The sequence below is a fragment of the Eschrichtius robustus genome, chromosome 5 (genome assembly GCF_028021215.1).
Source record: "Eschrichtius robustus isolate mEscRob2 chromosome 5, mEscRob2.pri, whole genome shotgun sequence".
Classification (NCBI taxonomy): domain Eukaryota; kingdom Metazoa; phylum Chordata; class Mammalia; order Artiodactyla; family Eschrichtiidae; genus Eschrichtius; species Eschrichtius robustus.
This window is the reverse complement of record NC_090828.1, coordinates 60,168,124-60,182,653: the sequence shown is the minus strand read 5'-3', so window position 1 is coordinate 60,182,653 and position 14,530 is coordinate 60,168,124. Positions and strand designations below refer to the sequence as shown.

The window sequence follows — 14,530 nt, the reverse complement described above, 5'->3', positions numbered from 1 at the left end:
CCACTTTTTTTTTTCATTTTAAAAATTAAGTTTAGGGCTTCCCTGGTGGCATAGTGGTTAAGAATCCACCTGCCAATGCAGGGGACACGGGTTCGAGCCCTGGTCCGGGAAGATCCCACATGCCGTGGAGCAACTAAGCCCGTGCACCACAACTACTGAGCCTGCGCTCTAGAGCCCGTGAGCCACACCTGCTGAGCCCACATTCCACAACTACTGAAGCCCGTGGGCCTAGAGCCCGTGGTCCACAACAAGAGAAGCCACCGCAACGAGAAGCCTGTGCACCCCAACGAAAGAGTAGCACCCCCTTGCAGCAACCAGAGAAAGCCCATGCACAGCAACGAAGACCCAATGCAGCCAAACATAAATAAATAAATTAATTAATTAATTAATTAATTAATTAATTTAAAACAATTAAGTTTAATAAACAGTATTTTTTACCATGACACTCTGCAGTACAGTTTTCTAATAATTAACACATTTCACAGTGTAAAGTATGGCTTCCCTATCAAATCACCACTGAACGTCAAGAATCCACATGTCTGTCCTTTACAGTACTTTGCATACAGTACGAGAGCAATAATATATTTTAAATAAATGGTTAGATAAATAATATAAGTAGATATTACCTGAATCTATTCCAGTAATAGTTAAGAAACCCTGCCGTAATTTTGTCATGACTACTCATCCAACCGATAGAAGTTCAGTCTTGTTGCAGTCTCCCAAAAGAAATATTATGCAGGAAAAAATGTATTTGACTTTTAGGAAGAGGGCTTTTACTGTAAATAAATATGGCATCTCCCCTCTTTAGTCATCCCCTTCCACTGTCAGTCATGCCAGCTTGCTAGTAAGCACCTCTTCTGCCGCCAATTCAACCCCACTTCTTTTTTAAATTTTTCAGAAAGCTTCAATATATAAATTCTTAATCTGTCAAGAATGCTGCCAAAGACAGAGTTTTATCAGCATCACATACTTGTTGAGCACATATACATCTTTGTAAATGTATGTAAAAGAAAATTGAATAGGAAACCTATTTTATGAGACTTTTATAAATGTGAAATTTTATGCAATTTTGTATTTGATTTTTGTATAGGCAGAAATACTCAGTGTCCTCAGTCACAGAAACATCATCCAGTTTTATGGAGTAATTCTTGAACCTCCCAACTATGGTATCGTCACAGGTAAGAACTCTATTTGACTTTTTTCTTTCCCCAATTACCTAGCTTTAGATTCTTTAATATGCTAAAATGCTTAATATTAGGTTCTGTCATGAATTGTGTGCTACTGTCAGATGTCACTTTTGTTGCTATAAAGCATTAATAAAACTGATTATATCAATATAATTAAGAATGGTGTTTCCACTTCTACCCATGTTTAATTGTGCTAATTATATCTGCGTAAATGCTATTTAAATGCACTTGCAGCTGCAGTACCAATATTTAAAGGTGCCATTTAACTAAAATTTCATTTAATTAGTTGAAATGAGCGATGTTTTTTGTAACTCTGTGACCTTTTACAAATTAAGATTTCTTGAGCTATTCATGTTATAATTCTTTGCAAGGCATTTAAATCCTGTTAGAGCATTCTTTCTTCAAGGCCTCTGACATGAGAATATTTTTCAGATTTGGTCATCTGGGTTGGTAATGACCTTGATCTAAATTATCACATAATTTGGAGTAGCAGTTTATAACTGATGGAAATACCCTTTCCAAAAAGGAGCACACAGAAAATTTTACCGTATAAAAACACAGAAAGGCACATATTTTTAATACTTTATACTCATATTTGTATAATCCAATGAGCAACTTCAGGTCTATGATAAGTATAGGGCTCAATTTTACAATACGTAACTTTGACCAGGTTCTTTGTCATGGCAGTTCTTTGATCAAAACAAAGCAAACAAGAAAACCTTAAAAGATTAGCCATCTCTTCTTCTACTGTAGTGTTAAGGACTTGGATTGTCTTTATATAAAATAACAAAACACCCTCAGTATAAAAAGGACTGGATTAGGTACTTCCTTATAAATTATCTCATCTAACAGTTAGAATAACCCTATGAGATAGATAAAGTAATTTTATTTCACATAAGGAACTAAAACTCTAACTTAAGTACTTTCCCAAGGTTACCCAGCTAGTGGTAGAACCACAGTGGTATACATTTCTCAATTTGATTTTATACAGAATCTCCTCTTCTTGTATGCAAGAAGCCTATGAGCACACTGTAGATCCAACGGATGTGGAGGACTGACTGTACTGCACCATTTTATATAAGGGACTTGAGTATCTGTGGATTTTGGTATCTGCAAGGGGTCCTGGTACCAACCCCCCACAGATGCTGCGGGATGACATACGTACGCGAACTGAGTCAACTCTGGAAGATCAAATGGGTAGGGGATGATAGCACTTGCCCTGCCTCTTGAAATGAACGCAAATAAGTCTTAGTACGGGAAGGTTAAGGCAGAAAGAGAGACAGGCACACAGACCTTGATCACCCTGCCTAGCTGGCTCCCCCTCTTTAGAACCTCATTGTCTTTCTCAGATGTTGGGGTTCTGAGGGGGGAATCTTGAATGGCTTGAATCTATTCCAACTTGAGTATGCTTGTTAATAGAAAAGGTTATTGCAGCAGGCAGCTGTTGTCACTCATACTGAGGACTTGAAAGAATAATTTATCAGAGTGATGGAATGGAATGAACACCAGAATAGGAATTGAGAGATGAAATCTTGCCTTGATTCTGCCAAAGCTGCATAGGTGGGTCACTGATGATCTACGTCTCAGTTTTCTCATACGTGAATGAAGGGACTAGAATTGATGATTTCTGGGTGAGAGTGTGTATGTGTATGTGTGCACCTGTGCGTGTGTGTTTGCTGAAACTTCTCATCACAGAGAAGATTTTCTAAAATCTGCTTATAAGACCTGGAACAGAGTCCAAGAGGCAGCTGCCATTTTATTTCCCTTGGAAGGGAAGTGAACATCTTTCTCCCAGATCTACAAAGAAATGGAGTGACTAGAATCTCAATCTCCAAAGTCAAAAGAAAAGATACAATAGTGGACCATCTTTTCTTTGATCTTTGGAAACCTTAATTCTGTACTACCGTGCAAGCAATAACCATGAACTGGAGTAACTATCATAATTTCAGACAAAATAGGCTTAAGAAAAGAAATATTACTAGAGATAAATTGGGTCATTTCATAATGATAAAAGGATCAGCATATCAGGAAGATACAGCAATTGTAAATGTATATACAGCTAACAATAGGTTCTCAAAGTACATGAAGCAAAAATTGACAGACTTTAAAGGATAAATAGTCAGTTCAACAATAATGGATTTCATTACCCCACTCTCAGTAACTGAGAGAACAACTAGATAGAAAATCAGCAAGGATATAGAAGACTTGACAAACACTCTCAACCAACTCTACCTAACTCACATACATAGAATACACCACCCAACAAAGAATACATATTCTTTTCAAGGGCACATGAAACATTCTTTAGCATACATAAGTTAGGCCATGAAATAAATCTCAATATATCTAAAAGGACTGAAAAGTTCTCCAACCACAGTAGAATTAAGTTAGAAATTAATGCAAGAAAGAAACCTGGAAAATTCCCAAATATTTGGAAATTAAACAACATATTTCTAAATACCCAGTGAGTCAAGAAACTACAATGGATTTTTAAATATTTTGGACAGAGAGAAAAGAAAAATGTAGCATATCAAAATTATAGGTGGCAGATAAAGTAATACTTAGGGGGGGAATTTATAGCTTTAAATATCTATGTTAAAAAAAAAAAAGGTCTGAAATTGATCATTAAGCTCCAACCTTAACAAACTGCAAAAATAACAGAATAAACCCAAAGCAAGCCCAATGAAAGGAAATAATAAGGATTAGAGCAGAATGCAATAACATAGAAAACAGAAAAATAATAGAGAAAATCCATGAAACTAAAAATTTGGTCTTTGCAAAGATCAGTAAAACTGACAACCCTTTAGCTGGACTGACCAACAAAAAAGAAAATACAAATTAGCAAAACCAGGAATGAAGGAGAGGATAGCACTACAGTCCCTACAGAAATTTAGAAGGATTATAAGGGAATGTTATGCCCAACTTTATGCCAACAAATTAGACAATTTAGTTGCAATGAACAAGTCCCTGAAAAGATAAAAAATTTCAAAACTGACTCAAGAAGAAACAGAAAATCTGACCAGAACTATAAGTAAAGAAATTTAAATTTATAATTTAAAATATCTTCATAATGAAACGCCAGACCCAGATGATTTCACTGGTGAATTCTATCAAATGTTTATAGAAAAAATAACACCAGTCCTTCCCATACTCTTTCTGAAAATAGAAGAAGGAACACTTACCAACTCATTCTATAAGGCTAGTATTATCCTAATGTCAAAGCCAGATAAAAACATAATAAGAAAACTTCAGACCACTGTCCCTCCTGAACATAGGTGCAAAAATCCTTGACTATGTATTAGCAAACTGAATCCAGCCACCAATAAAAAGGATTATACACCACAACCAAGTGGAATTTATCCCAGAAATGTAAGGTTGATTTAACATCTGAAATCAATTAATATAAAGCATCATAATAGATAATAGAATAAAAGACAAAAACCATTTGGCATTCTACAACACCCATGTACGCTAAGAAATCTCAACAGGCTAAAAATAGAAGTCAGTTTTCTCAGCGTGATAAATAGCATCTATTAAAACCCACAGCTAAGATCATACTTAAAGGTGAAAAATTGAATGTTTTTCCCTTAAGGTTGGGAACAAGGAATGAGGTTCTGCTCTTGTCACACCTAGTCAACATTGTACTGGAGGTTCTAGCCAGTTTAATCAGACAAGAAAAAGAAAATAAAAGGCATCCAGGTTGGAAAGGAAGAGGTAAAACTGTCTTATGTGACATGATTCTCTAAGACTCAGGAAACCCCAGGAATCCACAAAAAACTACCAAAACTAATAAACATGGTAAGCAAGGTCACAAGGATCCAAGATTAATATACAAAAATCAATTGTATTTCTATATACTGGGAATGAACAGTCTAAAAATGAAATTAAAAAACCATTCCATTCACAGTACTATCAAAAAGAATAGTACTTGGGTATAAATTTAATAGTATTTGGGTATAAATTTAACATAAGAAGTGTTGAGACTTGTGCAATGAAAGGTACAAAACATTGCTGAGAGAAAATAAAGATCTAAATAAATGGAAAGATTACGTGTTCGTGGCTTGGAAGACTCAATATTGTTATGAGGGCAATTCTCCCAAATTGATCTACAAATTCAAAACAATTCTTATCTAAATCTCAGCAGACTTTTTTGTAAGAAATTGACAAGGTGATCCTAAAATTCACATAGAAATACAAAAGACTGGAATAGCCAAACCAGTTTTAAGAAAGATCTAAGTTTAAGGTCTTTGCCGCATTTCAAAACTTATTATATAAAGATGTTAAAGAAAAAAACTTATTATAAATCTGCAGTAATTAGCATAGTGCAATATTGGCACAAGGACAGGCATATAGAGCAATGGAGCAAAATTAAGAATTTAGGGGAAAAAACCTTACATTGATGGTCAATTGATTTTCAACAAAAGTGTCAAGACTATTAAATGGGTAAAGGATAGTCTTTTCAACAAACTGTGCTGGGAAAATGAGAAATCCACATGCAAAAAAAAAAAAAAAAAGACCCTCACCTCAAACCATACACAAAAGTAAACTGAAAATGGATCATAGAAGTCATCAAATTGTACACTTATAGTATGTGAATTTTAAGATAGAGAATTTATATCTCAAAGCCATTTTTAAAGGAATTTTCTCACTTTCTTGGCCTTTTGTGCTTAAAATTTGAGGGCTCTTCTAAATCCTGATGCAACAAATACTGATTTGTTTCCATTGTCACATAAACCCTCTGACTTATGTGTTTAATCTTATTTATCTCATAAGAATAACAAATTTTTGAAGAAATACCTATATTCATGCCTGCCTTTGTTTCAAATACATTCTTGCAACATCCTTGTGTTTCTGAATTCCATCTGAATGTCTTTGGATTTCATTGTCAGCTCAAGTTTTATTGTTCATTCTGTTAGTGGTCTTGTCTTTGACAGATTTCTTTTTTTTTTTTTTTTTAATGAATTTATTTTATTTATTTTATTTTTGGCTGTGTTGGGTCTTTTGTTGCTGCGCGCGGGCTTTTCTCTAGCTGTGGTGAGCAGGAGCTACTCTTCGTTGCGGTGCGTGGGCTTCTCATTACGGTGGCTTCTCTTGTTGCAGAGCACGGGCTCTAGGCTTGCGAGTTTCAGTAGTTGCGGCTTATGGGCTCTAGAGTGCAGGCTCAGTAGTTGTGGCACATGGGCTTAGTTGCTCCATGGCATGTGGGATCTTCAAGGACCAGGGCTCGAACCCGTGTCCCCTGCATTGGCAGGTGGATTCTTAACCACTGCGCCACCAGGGAAGCCCTTTGACAGATTTCTTACCAGGATGATATTAACTTTTAGAAACCACAGCATGGAACAGTTTTTATAAACTTTTAATGCCTTTTGTTAAATTATTTAACACATTTTCCCAATGAAACACTGAAGTCTTATTTCTGAAATGTGCCTTGGTTTTCATTATATGCTTATGTTTCCTTTGAAAATAGAATATGCTTCTCTGGGATCACTCTATGATTACATTAACAGTAACAGAAGTGAAGAGATGGACATGGATCACATTATGACCTGGGCCACTGATGTAGCCAAAGGTAATGCTTTGTGTATTCTTACAGAATTGGTGGAGAGCATCCTGACATGGTGACTTTAGTCGGAGGATTTCTTATTCTGTATCTTAAGATGTTCTTTTTTCAGACCAAAAGGAGCAAGAATTCTGCAACTTACTGTGCACATAATATTTTAGATCATTGCCTTTCTACTCCTGCATTTCTTTTCTCTCCTTCCTTTCTTTTTTACCGAAAACCAAGTTCCAACAAAATCAGTGGCTCCAAGGCAGCATTTTTGCCCTATTTTGTGACATTGTAATTGACCAGCTTGTTTGATACATTAAATGGAAAGATGATAATTCTGTTGTGCTGCAAGTCTCTACTTAGATGCAGTATCCAGAAAACATGACTTACTGTAGGATTAGTTCTACTCATTTCGGATACATAATAATATGCTAAAAATAGTAACCACTTGCAAAAAATTTTTTTATTTATCCTGCCATGCGAAAGCAATTCAGATTTTATTTTATATTTAATGTAAACTTGGAAATCACCCTTGGAAATGAAATGTTTTTAATACACAATATGCCTAAACAAGGTGCCTAGTTCTTTTTCCCTCATAAATTCCTGCATAGACAAATGCTTTCTAAAGCAATTTAAATTCCATTTATTTTTATCTTTTTATTTTCCATAACTGAATGTTTCTGAGTTTTATTTATAACTGTCAAAGTTGCTTTGGAAACAACTTAATCTAAATAATGAATGCTGATGGTTACGTTTGTATTCTAGCAACCCCTAGAAAGCAAGTCTTTCCAAATTTTACTGGAGCAATTAACTCCTTTGCATTTTGCTGCTCCAATCTCTACCAACATCTCTTTACAAAGCAAATAAAGGGATATTTAGCATCCAATCAGGAAAGCAACTCATACTTTGCTTTCACTGGGAAGTCACACAGGGACTTCCAAAAGTAATAGCCTTTCCTTTGGGGAATTATCTTGTCTGCTTTAAGTTTCATCAACACCTGCCAAATTCTTCAAATGGAGAAAGTGAAAATTAAAAAAAAAAAAGTTTCATGCTAAATGCTGCTGCTTGAGTGATACTTCATTACCTTATAAGAATAATAAGCTCTATGTTTAGGATGGTGTACCTAAGGCTTTGGCTGTGTTAATTAACTTAATTGTGTATTCATGCATCAGACGTCTCCAATCAGCCTTAAAATTTCACATTCTTCAAGACATTTTCATGTAACGTCATAGCCACTTCTCTGCATATCAGTAGGCCACCTGTTTGTAAGCAGGGTAATGTGCTATTATTGGAAACTGCCTGAAGCATTGTGGAAATACACTTACAGAAATGTAAATACATATACAAGCAGTCCTTGACTTAAAACACTTCACCTTACAGACATTTGCATTTAGGGTGCTCAGCCAATTACACCCATCTTATTACTTAATGGCACTTAGGATGGATAGACAGCAAACAAATCAACCGACACCAGTCACTCAGCTTCCAGCTGTACACCCTTCACTTAAGCTTCTCTGGCCCCCACCCTGTAAACCTCATCCCTCCTGGTCCTTTCCCCTGCAACAGTCCCTGTCTGTAGGGCAAGTCCTTTGGCTCCAGATTAGCTCAGTCATTCCTGTGGTTTCTCAAGAGCCCTGGCACTCTGTATCAGAAGGACAAGGAAGAGGAGGAACAGGACTAAATAACACACTGGAACTAGAGGTAAAAAATAGGGATGGAGAAAATGGGAGTGTCCAGAACCACACAGTAATAAAATCTCTTTTTGGTGGCTGATGAATTAATCTGAAAGGCAAGTTCTAATGTGTTTGGACTCAGGTGAGAAGCGTGAGGCAGAGAAGAGACTCGTTTATGGGTAGTCACAAGTAATACTTAATGCTTAAAATGGCCTACGAAAGGAAGAAGAAATCAATGCTTTCAGAATGACTTCTACCCTCTCTGATAAAGCTATGTGTAGAACTTGGAGATGAAATAGGAAGGCTTGATTTTTGTTGATTCCATTTTGAGTTCAGCTGTGCCCTTCAGTTTGACCATGACTGAAGCCACTGAAGTAACAAGATGTTGAGAAATCAAAGGATGAATAATTCATTTCAAATAAGAGTGGATTCGTGCATTTTGAAATAGGCATTGCTTAACATCACTGCAAAGAGAAAACCTCCTAAAAGGCAAAAAAAAAGATTCTCTTCTTTCTGGGTGGGAAGAGGGATGGAAGGCAGACCAGCCAGTATATCTGAAATTGCTACAAGTCAGTCAACAATGGGTAAAAGGAACAATTAAAGCAAATAAACCAGGATCCAATCTCCAAATAGTCATCATTGATTCCAAATCTCCCCAGTGACTCCTGTGAAATCTTTTTTTAGGAAACTCTGAATCTTAAAATTGATGAAAATATTTTTCAGCATTCCTATTTTTTTGCAATAAAAATAAGGCAGACAGAATTGTAGATAGCTCTATAAAAACACATTAAATAGAATTTTATATGATTTTGATTACAACTGTTTATGTACACTAAATAGTCTATAAATGTATACTATATGTTATACACAAATAATTTATAATACTTTTTCTCGTAATATCTGCCATGAGGAAGAAAAGTGCCTGTATTTAAAACTTTTTTGCTTGAGCGTTTTTTGAAATTCTTTATTGTCAGCAAATGTAGAAACGATCTAAGTATACCTCTAATAGTAATTAAATAGTTTCTACCTGAAAAATTATTCAGGAATTTGATTCTTAAAGAGAAAGAGAAATAACTATGAAATTCTGTCATAAAAATTGTTAAAAGTTACCTGAGTTGTAGCTTTTGAATTTTCACAGCTTAGAATATGTAGAACTTAATATTAGAAGAAATATTTCTTTTATTCCAGTTATATCTTGTTTAAGATCATTTGAATTACTAACACTTTTGTTGACTCTTCAGTAATATCTTTATATGGCAAGAGTTTAAATTTTTTGAAATTTTTCTATGTTCTTTCATGATTCTTTACTATATAATAATCAGAATAATAGAAAATAATAGATTATTTTTAAAATTAGCCTTTATAAAACTGAAATTTTCTATATACTGAAAAAAAGAACCAAGGCCTAGTTATTAAATTATTGTTCAATAGATAGTTCATTAACCAAAGGAACCTGTTTGATTGGGGTGAGGGGGCTATTCCATTGTTTAGAAAAGACAACTTGAGAAATAAAGAGAGGAAATGTTTCAGTAGAAATTGCTCTTGTTCTTTATTCTAAGGGGATAGACTATATAAATACTGGGAAAGAGTCATTTTTTTATTCAAAATAATAAAACTCTATATATATCCAATTTACTGAAGTAACCTGATTTTCAATATGTTGTAGAGAATTTTAGAGTACATTTAAATATAGATTATCTCGAAGATTTATCCTTGTAAGAAGAATAAAATATTTTGTAACTACTGTATATTTTTCTATCTGAGGATCCCCAAATCCTTTACCAACCACAACTAATGAATCCAACCAGTTCTCACCAACCCTACCCCACCTCCACTCCCGGGGTCTTACTGGAATGAGTACTGAGAAACCAAGCTGCACTGGGTAACTGCAGACATGCAAATGAAAACTGAAATTTTTGATCACAACTTTGGCTGATTTAGAAGGCAGTTGGTAGTATAGAATACCTTAGTCATTGGAGCCTTTCTTCCAGTGGTATCTGTGCTATTTTCGTGCAGACTCCAGAAAATTAAGGTGTCCTTATTGGGTATTATAAGAAGCTCACTTTATCCACAATCAAAATCCAACTTCTAAGAGGTTAAAGCACATAAATTTTTCTTAGCAAATAAATTTTCCTAATGTGGGCATATCCTGTCCCTGTTTTATCCATCATGGAAAAACAGAGTACATGAATTTAGTTTTTGCTATTAAATCCTTTGCAAAAATATGGAAAGTAATACTGATGTTTAAAATAGAAAGGTAATACTGATGCAATGTTGAAAAATTATATTAATAGGCCTTTCTTCCTTTTTGTACTAAAAGGAATGCACTATTTACATATGGAGGCTCCTGTCAAGGTGATTCACAGAGATCTCAAGTCAAGAAATGGTAACGTAGTCATACTTTTTTATTTTACCTATTTTATTATAAAATACATGCACCGTTGTATAGGCATCATGCTTTCCATATCTTTTGTAACCTGCTCTTTTGACTCACTGCTGATACTGTGAAAATCTTTCCTCTATTAATAAATGTGAAAATCCTCCACATTATTTCAAGAGGATGCATAGTGTTCCACTGTATAAGTAGCACAGAATATGGACATTTGGGTTGTTTACATTATTTTTTCTATGATAGGAAATGTTGAAGTTAATACTTCTCAGTAGAAATTTTCAACACATCCTAATTATTTCTCTAGAATCATTTTCTAAAACAGGTATTGCTGGTCAAAGCACATAGTTGTGTATTTCTAGTCTTCTATTTTTAGATGGCTCTCTGTACTAGCAGTTTGGAGTTTTGTTATTGTTACTCCTGAGTTATTTGGCATAAATTTTTTTTTTTAATTTATTTTTATTATTTATTTTTGGCTGTGTTGGGTCTTCATTTCTGTGCAAGGGCTTTCTCTAGTTGCGGCAAGCGGGGGCCACTCTTCATCGCGGTGCGCGGGCCTCTCACTGTCGCGGCCTCTCTTGTTGCGGAGCACAGGCTCCAGACGCGCAGGCTCAGTAGTTGTGGCTCACGGGCCTAGTTGCTCCGCGGCATGTGGGATCTTCCCAGACCGGGGCTCGAACCCATGTCCCCTGCATTATCAGGCAGATTCTCAACCACTGCGCCACCAGGGAAGTCCTGGTGTAAATTTTTTATGTCACTCATATTATCTGAAGGAGCGCCCAAAAATGATGCACAGGTTTGGAAAGTAAGAGCTTTCTTTTTCTTCTTCTCTACTTGCTAAAGTTTATTTATGATCCTGTATTTTATAATTCGGAGAGTGAGCACTTTTAAATGGCAGGATTAGATGTTACCTTCAAGTAGGAGTGGTAATAGAATGCTTTGTCCATTACATCACTTGAAAATTAATGGAGAAAGGCAGTGGGATTATTTAGCTAGCCAGCACTCAGAGTTTGCCTCAGCGTTTGCTACTTAAAAACAAAAAATCTTGCTATCAATTCATTTACATGCTTTAATTTTTTACTTGCTTTCTAAGTGATTCTTCTAAGTATGGAGGAGGAGGAAAACAATTTATTTTTAGAAAATCTTTAAATCACTGCAGTTAAAATGGGTAACTACTAATAGTGTGATCCTTAGAATGGGTAGTCCTGGTCAGCAGAGGAAGAGAACTCAGGAATCCAACCAGCTGCCCAGGACCATGATGCTTGTGGGGGTGGAGAAGGGGAAGTTGTCAGCAGCTGCCACTCCTCAGCAGTCCAGGTTGGACCAGCACCCTGACCCTGACAGTTCACTCTGGCTGATTGTTCTTGCCCTTTTCTAGGTTTCATCACTTATCCTTTGGCTTTTCTTAGACATAAGCTTCCTGGAGCAAAACACTTTTAATATATATTGGCTAGCAGGAGGTCATTAGGAAATAATACAGAATCTAGTAGGAAGTATCAGAGTTTTATGACTTTGTACATTTTCAGTTCTTGCTCAGAATTTCAATCTAAATAAGTTGTTTAACATCTCTCCTTTTAATCTAGTTTATCTGTGTATCCTAAATATCCCATGAGAGGAGAATGGTTAAATTATCCAAGATGTCATTATGAAGACTAACAATGGAGAATGTTCCCATTTTTAAAAATTACAGTTTGGGGGCTTCCCTGGTGGCACAGTGGTTAAGAATCTGCCTGCCAGTGCAGGGGACATGGATATGAGCCCTGGTCCGGGAAGATCCCACATGCCACGGAGCAACTAAGCCCATGCCCCGCAACTGCTGAGCCTGCACTCTAGAGCCTGCGAGCCACAACTACTGAGCCCGCGTGCCACAACTATGGAAGCCCGCATGCCTAGAGCCCATGCTCCGCAATAAGAGAAGCCACTGCAGTGGGAAGCCTGTGCACTGCAACGATGAGTAGCCCCTGCTTGCTGCAACTAGAGAAAGCCCACGCACAGCAACGAAGACCCAACACAGCCAAAAATTACAGTTTGTGTAATTACTTGATGGGAAAACACATACACATTGAAACAATATAGATCAAACTTTTAACAGTTTTGGGGGGGTGGAGACAGAATAGTAGGACTTTCATTTTCTAAGTTATATAGATTTATTTATTTATTTTTCATTTATTTATTATATTTATTTATTTTTGGCTGTGTGGGGTCTTCGTTGCTGTGCACGGGCTTTCTGTAGTTGTGGCGAGCGGCGACTACTCTTCTTTGCGGTGCGTGGACTTCTCATTGCGGTGGCTTCTCTTGTTGTGGAGCACAGGCTCTAGAGCGCAGGCTCAGTTAGTTGTGGCTCGCGGGCTTAGTTGCTCCGCGGCATGTGGGATCTTCCCGGACCAGGGCTCGAACCCGTGTCCCCTGCATTGGCAGGCAGATTCTCAACCACTGCGCCACCAGGGAAGCCCTAAGTTACACAGATTTATAATGTTAGACTTTTTAAAATGAACACGTATTAATCTTATAATCAAAAAAAAAGTAGAAGTATTTTTTAAATAACTGAATATAGTATTAACAATATTTATATTTTTATTTGAAAAAATGTATAGCTTGTTATATATAGTATCAAATTTACCCTTAGGCTATTTCTGTGTATTGGATCATGCAAAGGTTATTTTCTCCACTTATCAAGGTCATTAGTAACAGCTAATAAGTATTGCTAAACTACCATGTTCAAGACACTGTGTGGCTTACAAAGGAAAGGCTAGAAACATTTCTTCAGGATTCTGCCCTTGGCCTCCTCCCTTCTTATGCTCTTATTCCCCCACTCCCATAAAAGCCCCAACTACATCTTAACACTCTCAAATAGATCTCACCTTCAAAACTATATATCTATCTGCTTATTGAACATATTCACATACGTATCTTGTGTGACCCTAAAATGTGTTGTGTCCAAGTTGATCTTTTCATCTTCTGCCTACCCCCCAAAAAATGATTCCTGCATTCCCTTTCTCAGTGAGTGACAATACCAGTTGCCTAATCCAGTAATCAAATAAAAAGGAAATACGGTTTGATTGCAGAGGTCCTGTTCTAACCGTTATGCTGTATTGCCTCTATTTTATTTCCTCTTTGAGTTCTCCTCCTCCTGCCCCATAGCCAATTATCCAAGCCCAGTTGATTCTGCTTCCTAGCTGTTTCTTGACTCGGTCCACTTCTCTCCTGTCCTTTGCCACAGCCTTAGTGCAGGCGTCCTCATCTCTCTTGGACTACGACACTGGTGCATACAGTGATCTCCTTACCTGGGTTCTGTTCCCCTCTGCACATTTGACCATTTCATTCCTCCGCTTAAAATCATTCATTGCCTTTCCATTTCTCACAAAGGCTCTTCTGGACCTGGCCTGTGCTCTCCAAAATTGCATGCCTTTTCCTCTGTTCCTGACCTTTTGCACAAGCTCACTCTTCTGCTTAGAAAACTGCTTTCCTCCCCCGGGTCTCCTCTTTCTGGTTAGCATAGCATCATTTCTTCCAGGAAACTTCAACCTCCTTACACTTTAACTTCTTAGACTGCTCTTTGGTCCTATGGCAATCTCCATGCCTCTCATCATGGAACTTATCCCACTTTATTATAGATGTTTAACTGTCTTTACCATTAGACTGTGATCTCTACCAGAGCTGAGACGATGCCAGTCTTGCTCACCTTCCTCTGCTAGAACATAGTACATGGCCTTGACCATAGTATATGCTCAAC

At 36.7% G+C, this 14,530-nt stretch overlaps 1 protein-coding gene across 6 annotated transcripts in view; it reads left to right on the top strand.

Moving 5' to 3' along the window:
* The window catches only part of MAP3K20 (mitogen-activated protein kinase kinase kinase 20), a 171,269-nt gene that overhangs the window by 80,503 nt on the left and 76,236 nt on the right, over positions 1–14,530 (top strand). For all 6 annotated transcript variants that reach the window (XM_068544904.1, XM_068544909.1, XM_068544907.1 and 3 more), the window contains exons 3-5: positions 1,091–1,178; positions 6,655–6,756; positions 10,729–10,794. In XM_068544904.1, coding sequence (XP_068401005.1) covers positions 1,091–1,178; positions 6,655–6,756; positions 10,729–10,794 — 256 coding nt within the window. The remainder of the gene's footprint in view (positions 1–1,090; positions 1,179–6,654; positions 6,757–10,728; positions 10,795–14,530) is intronic.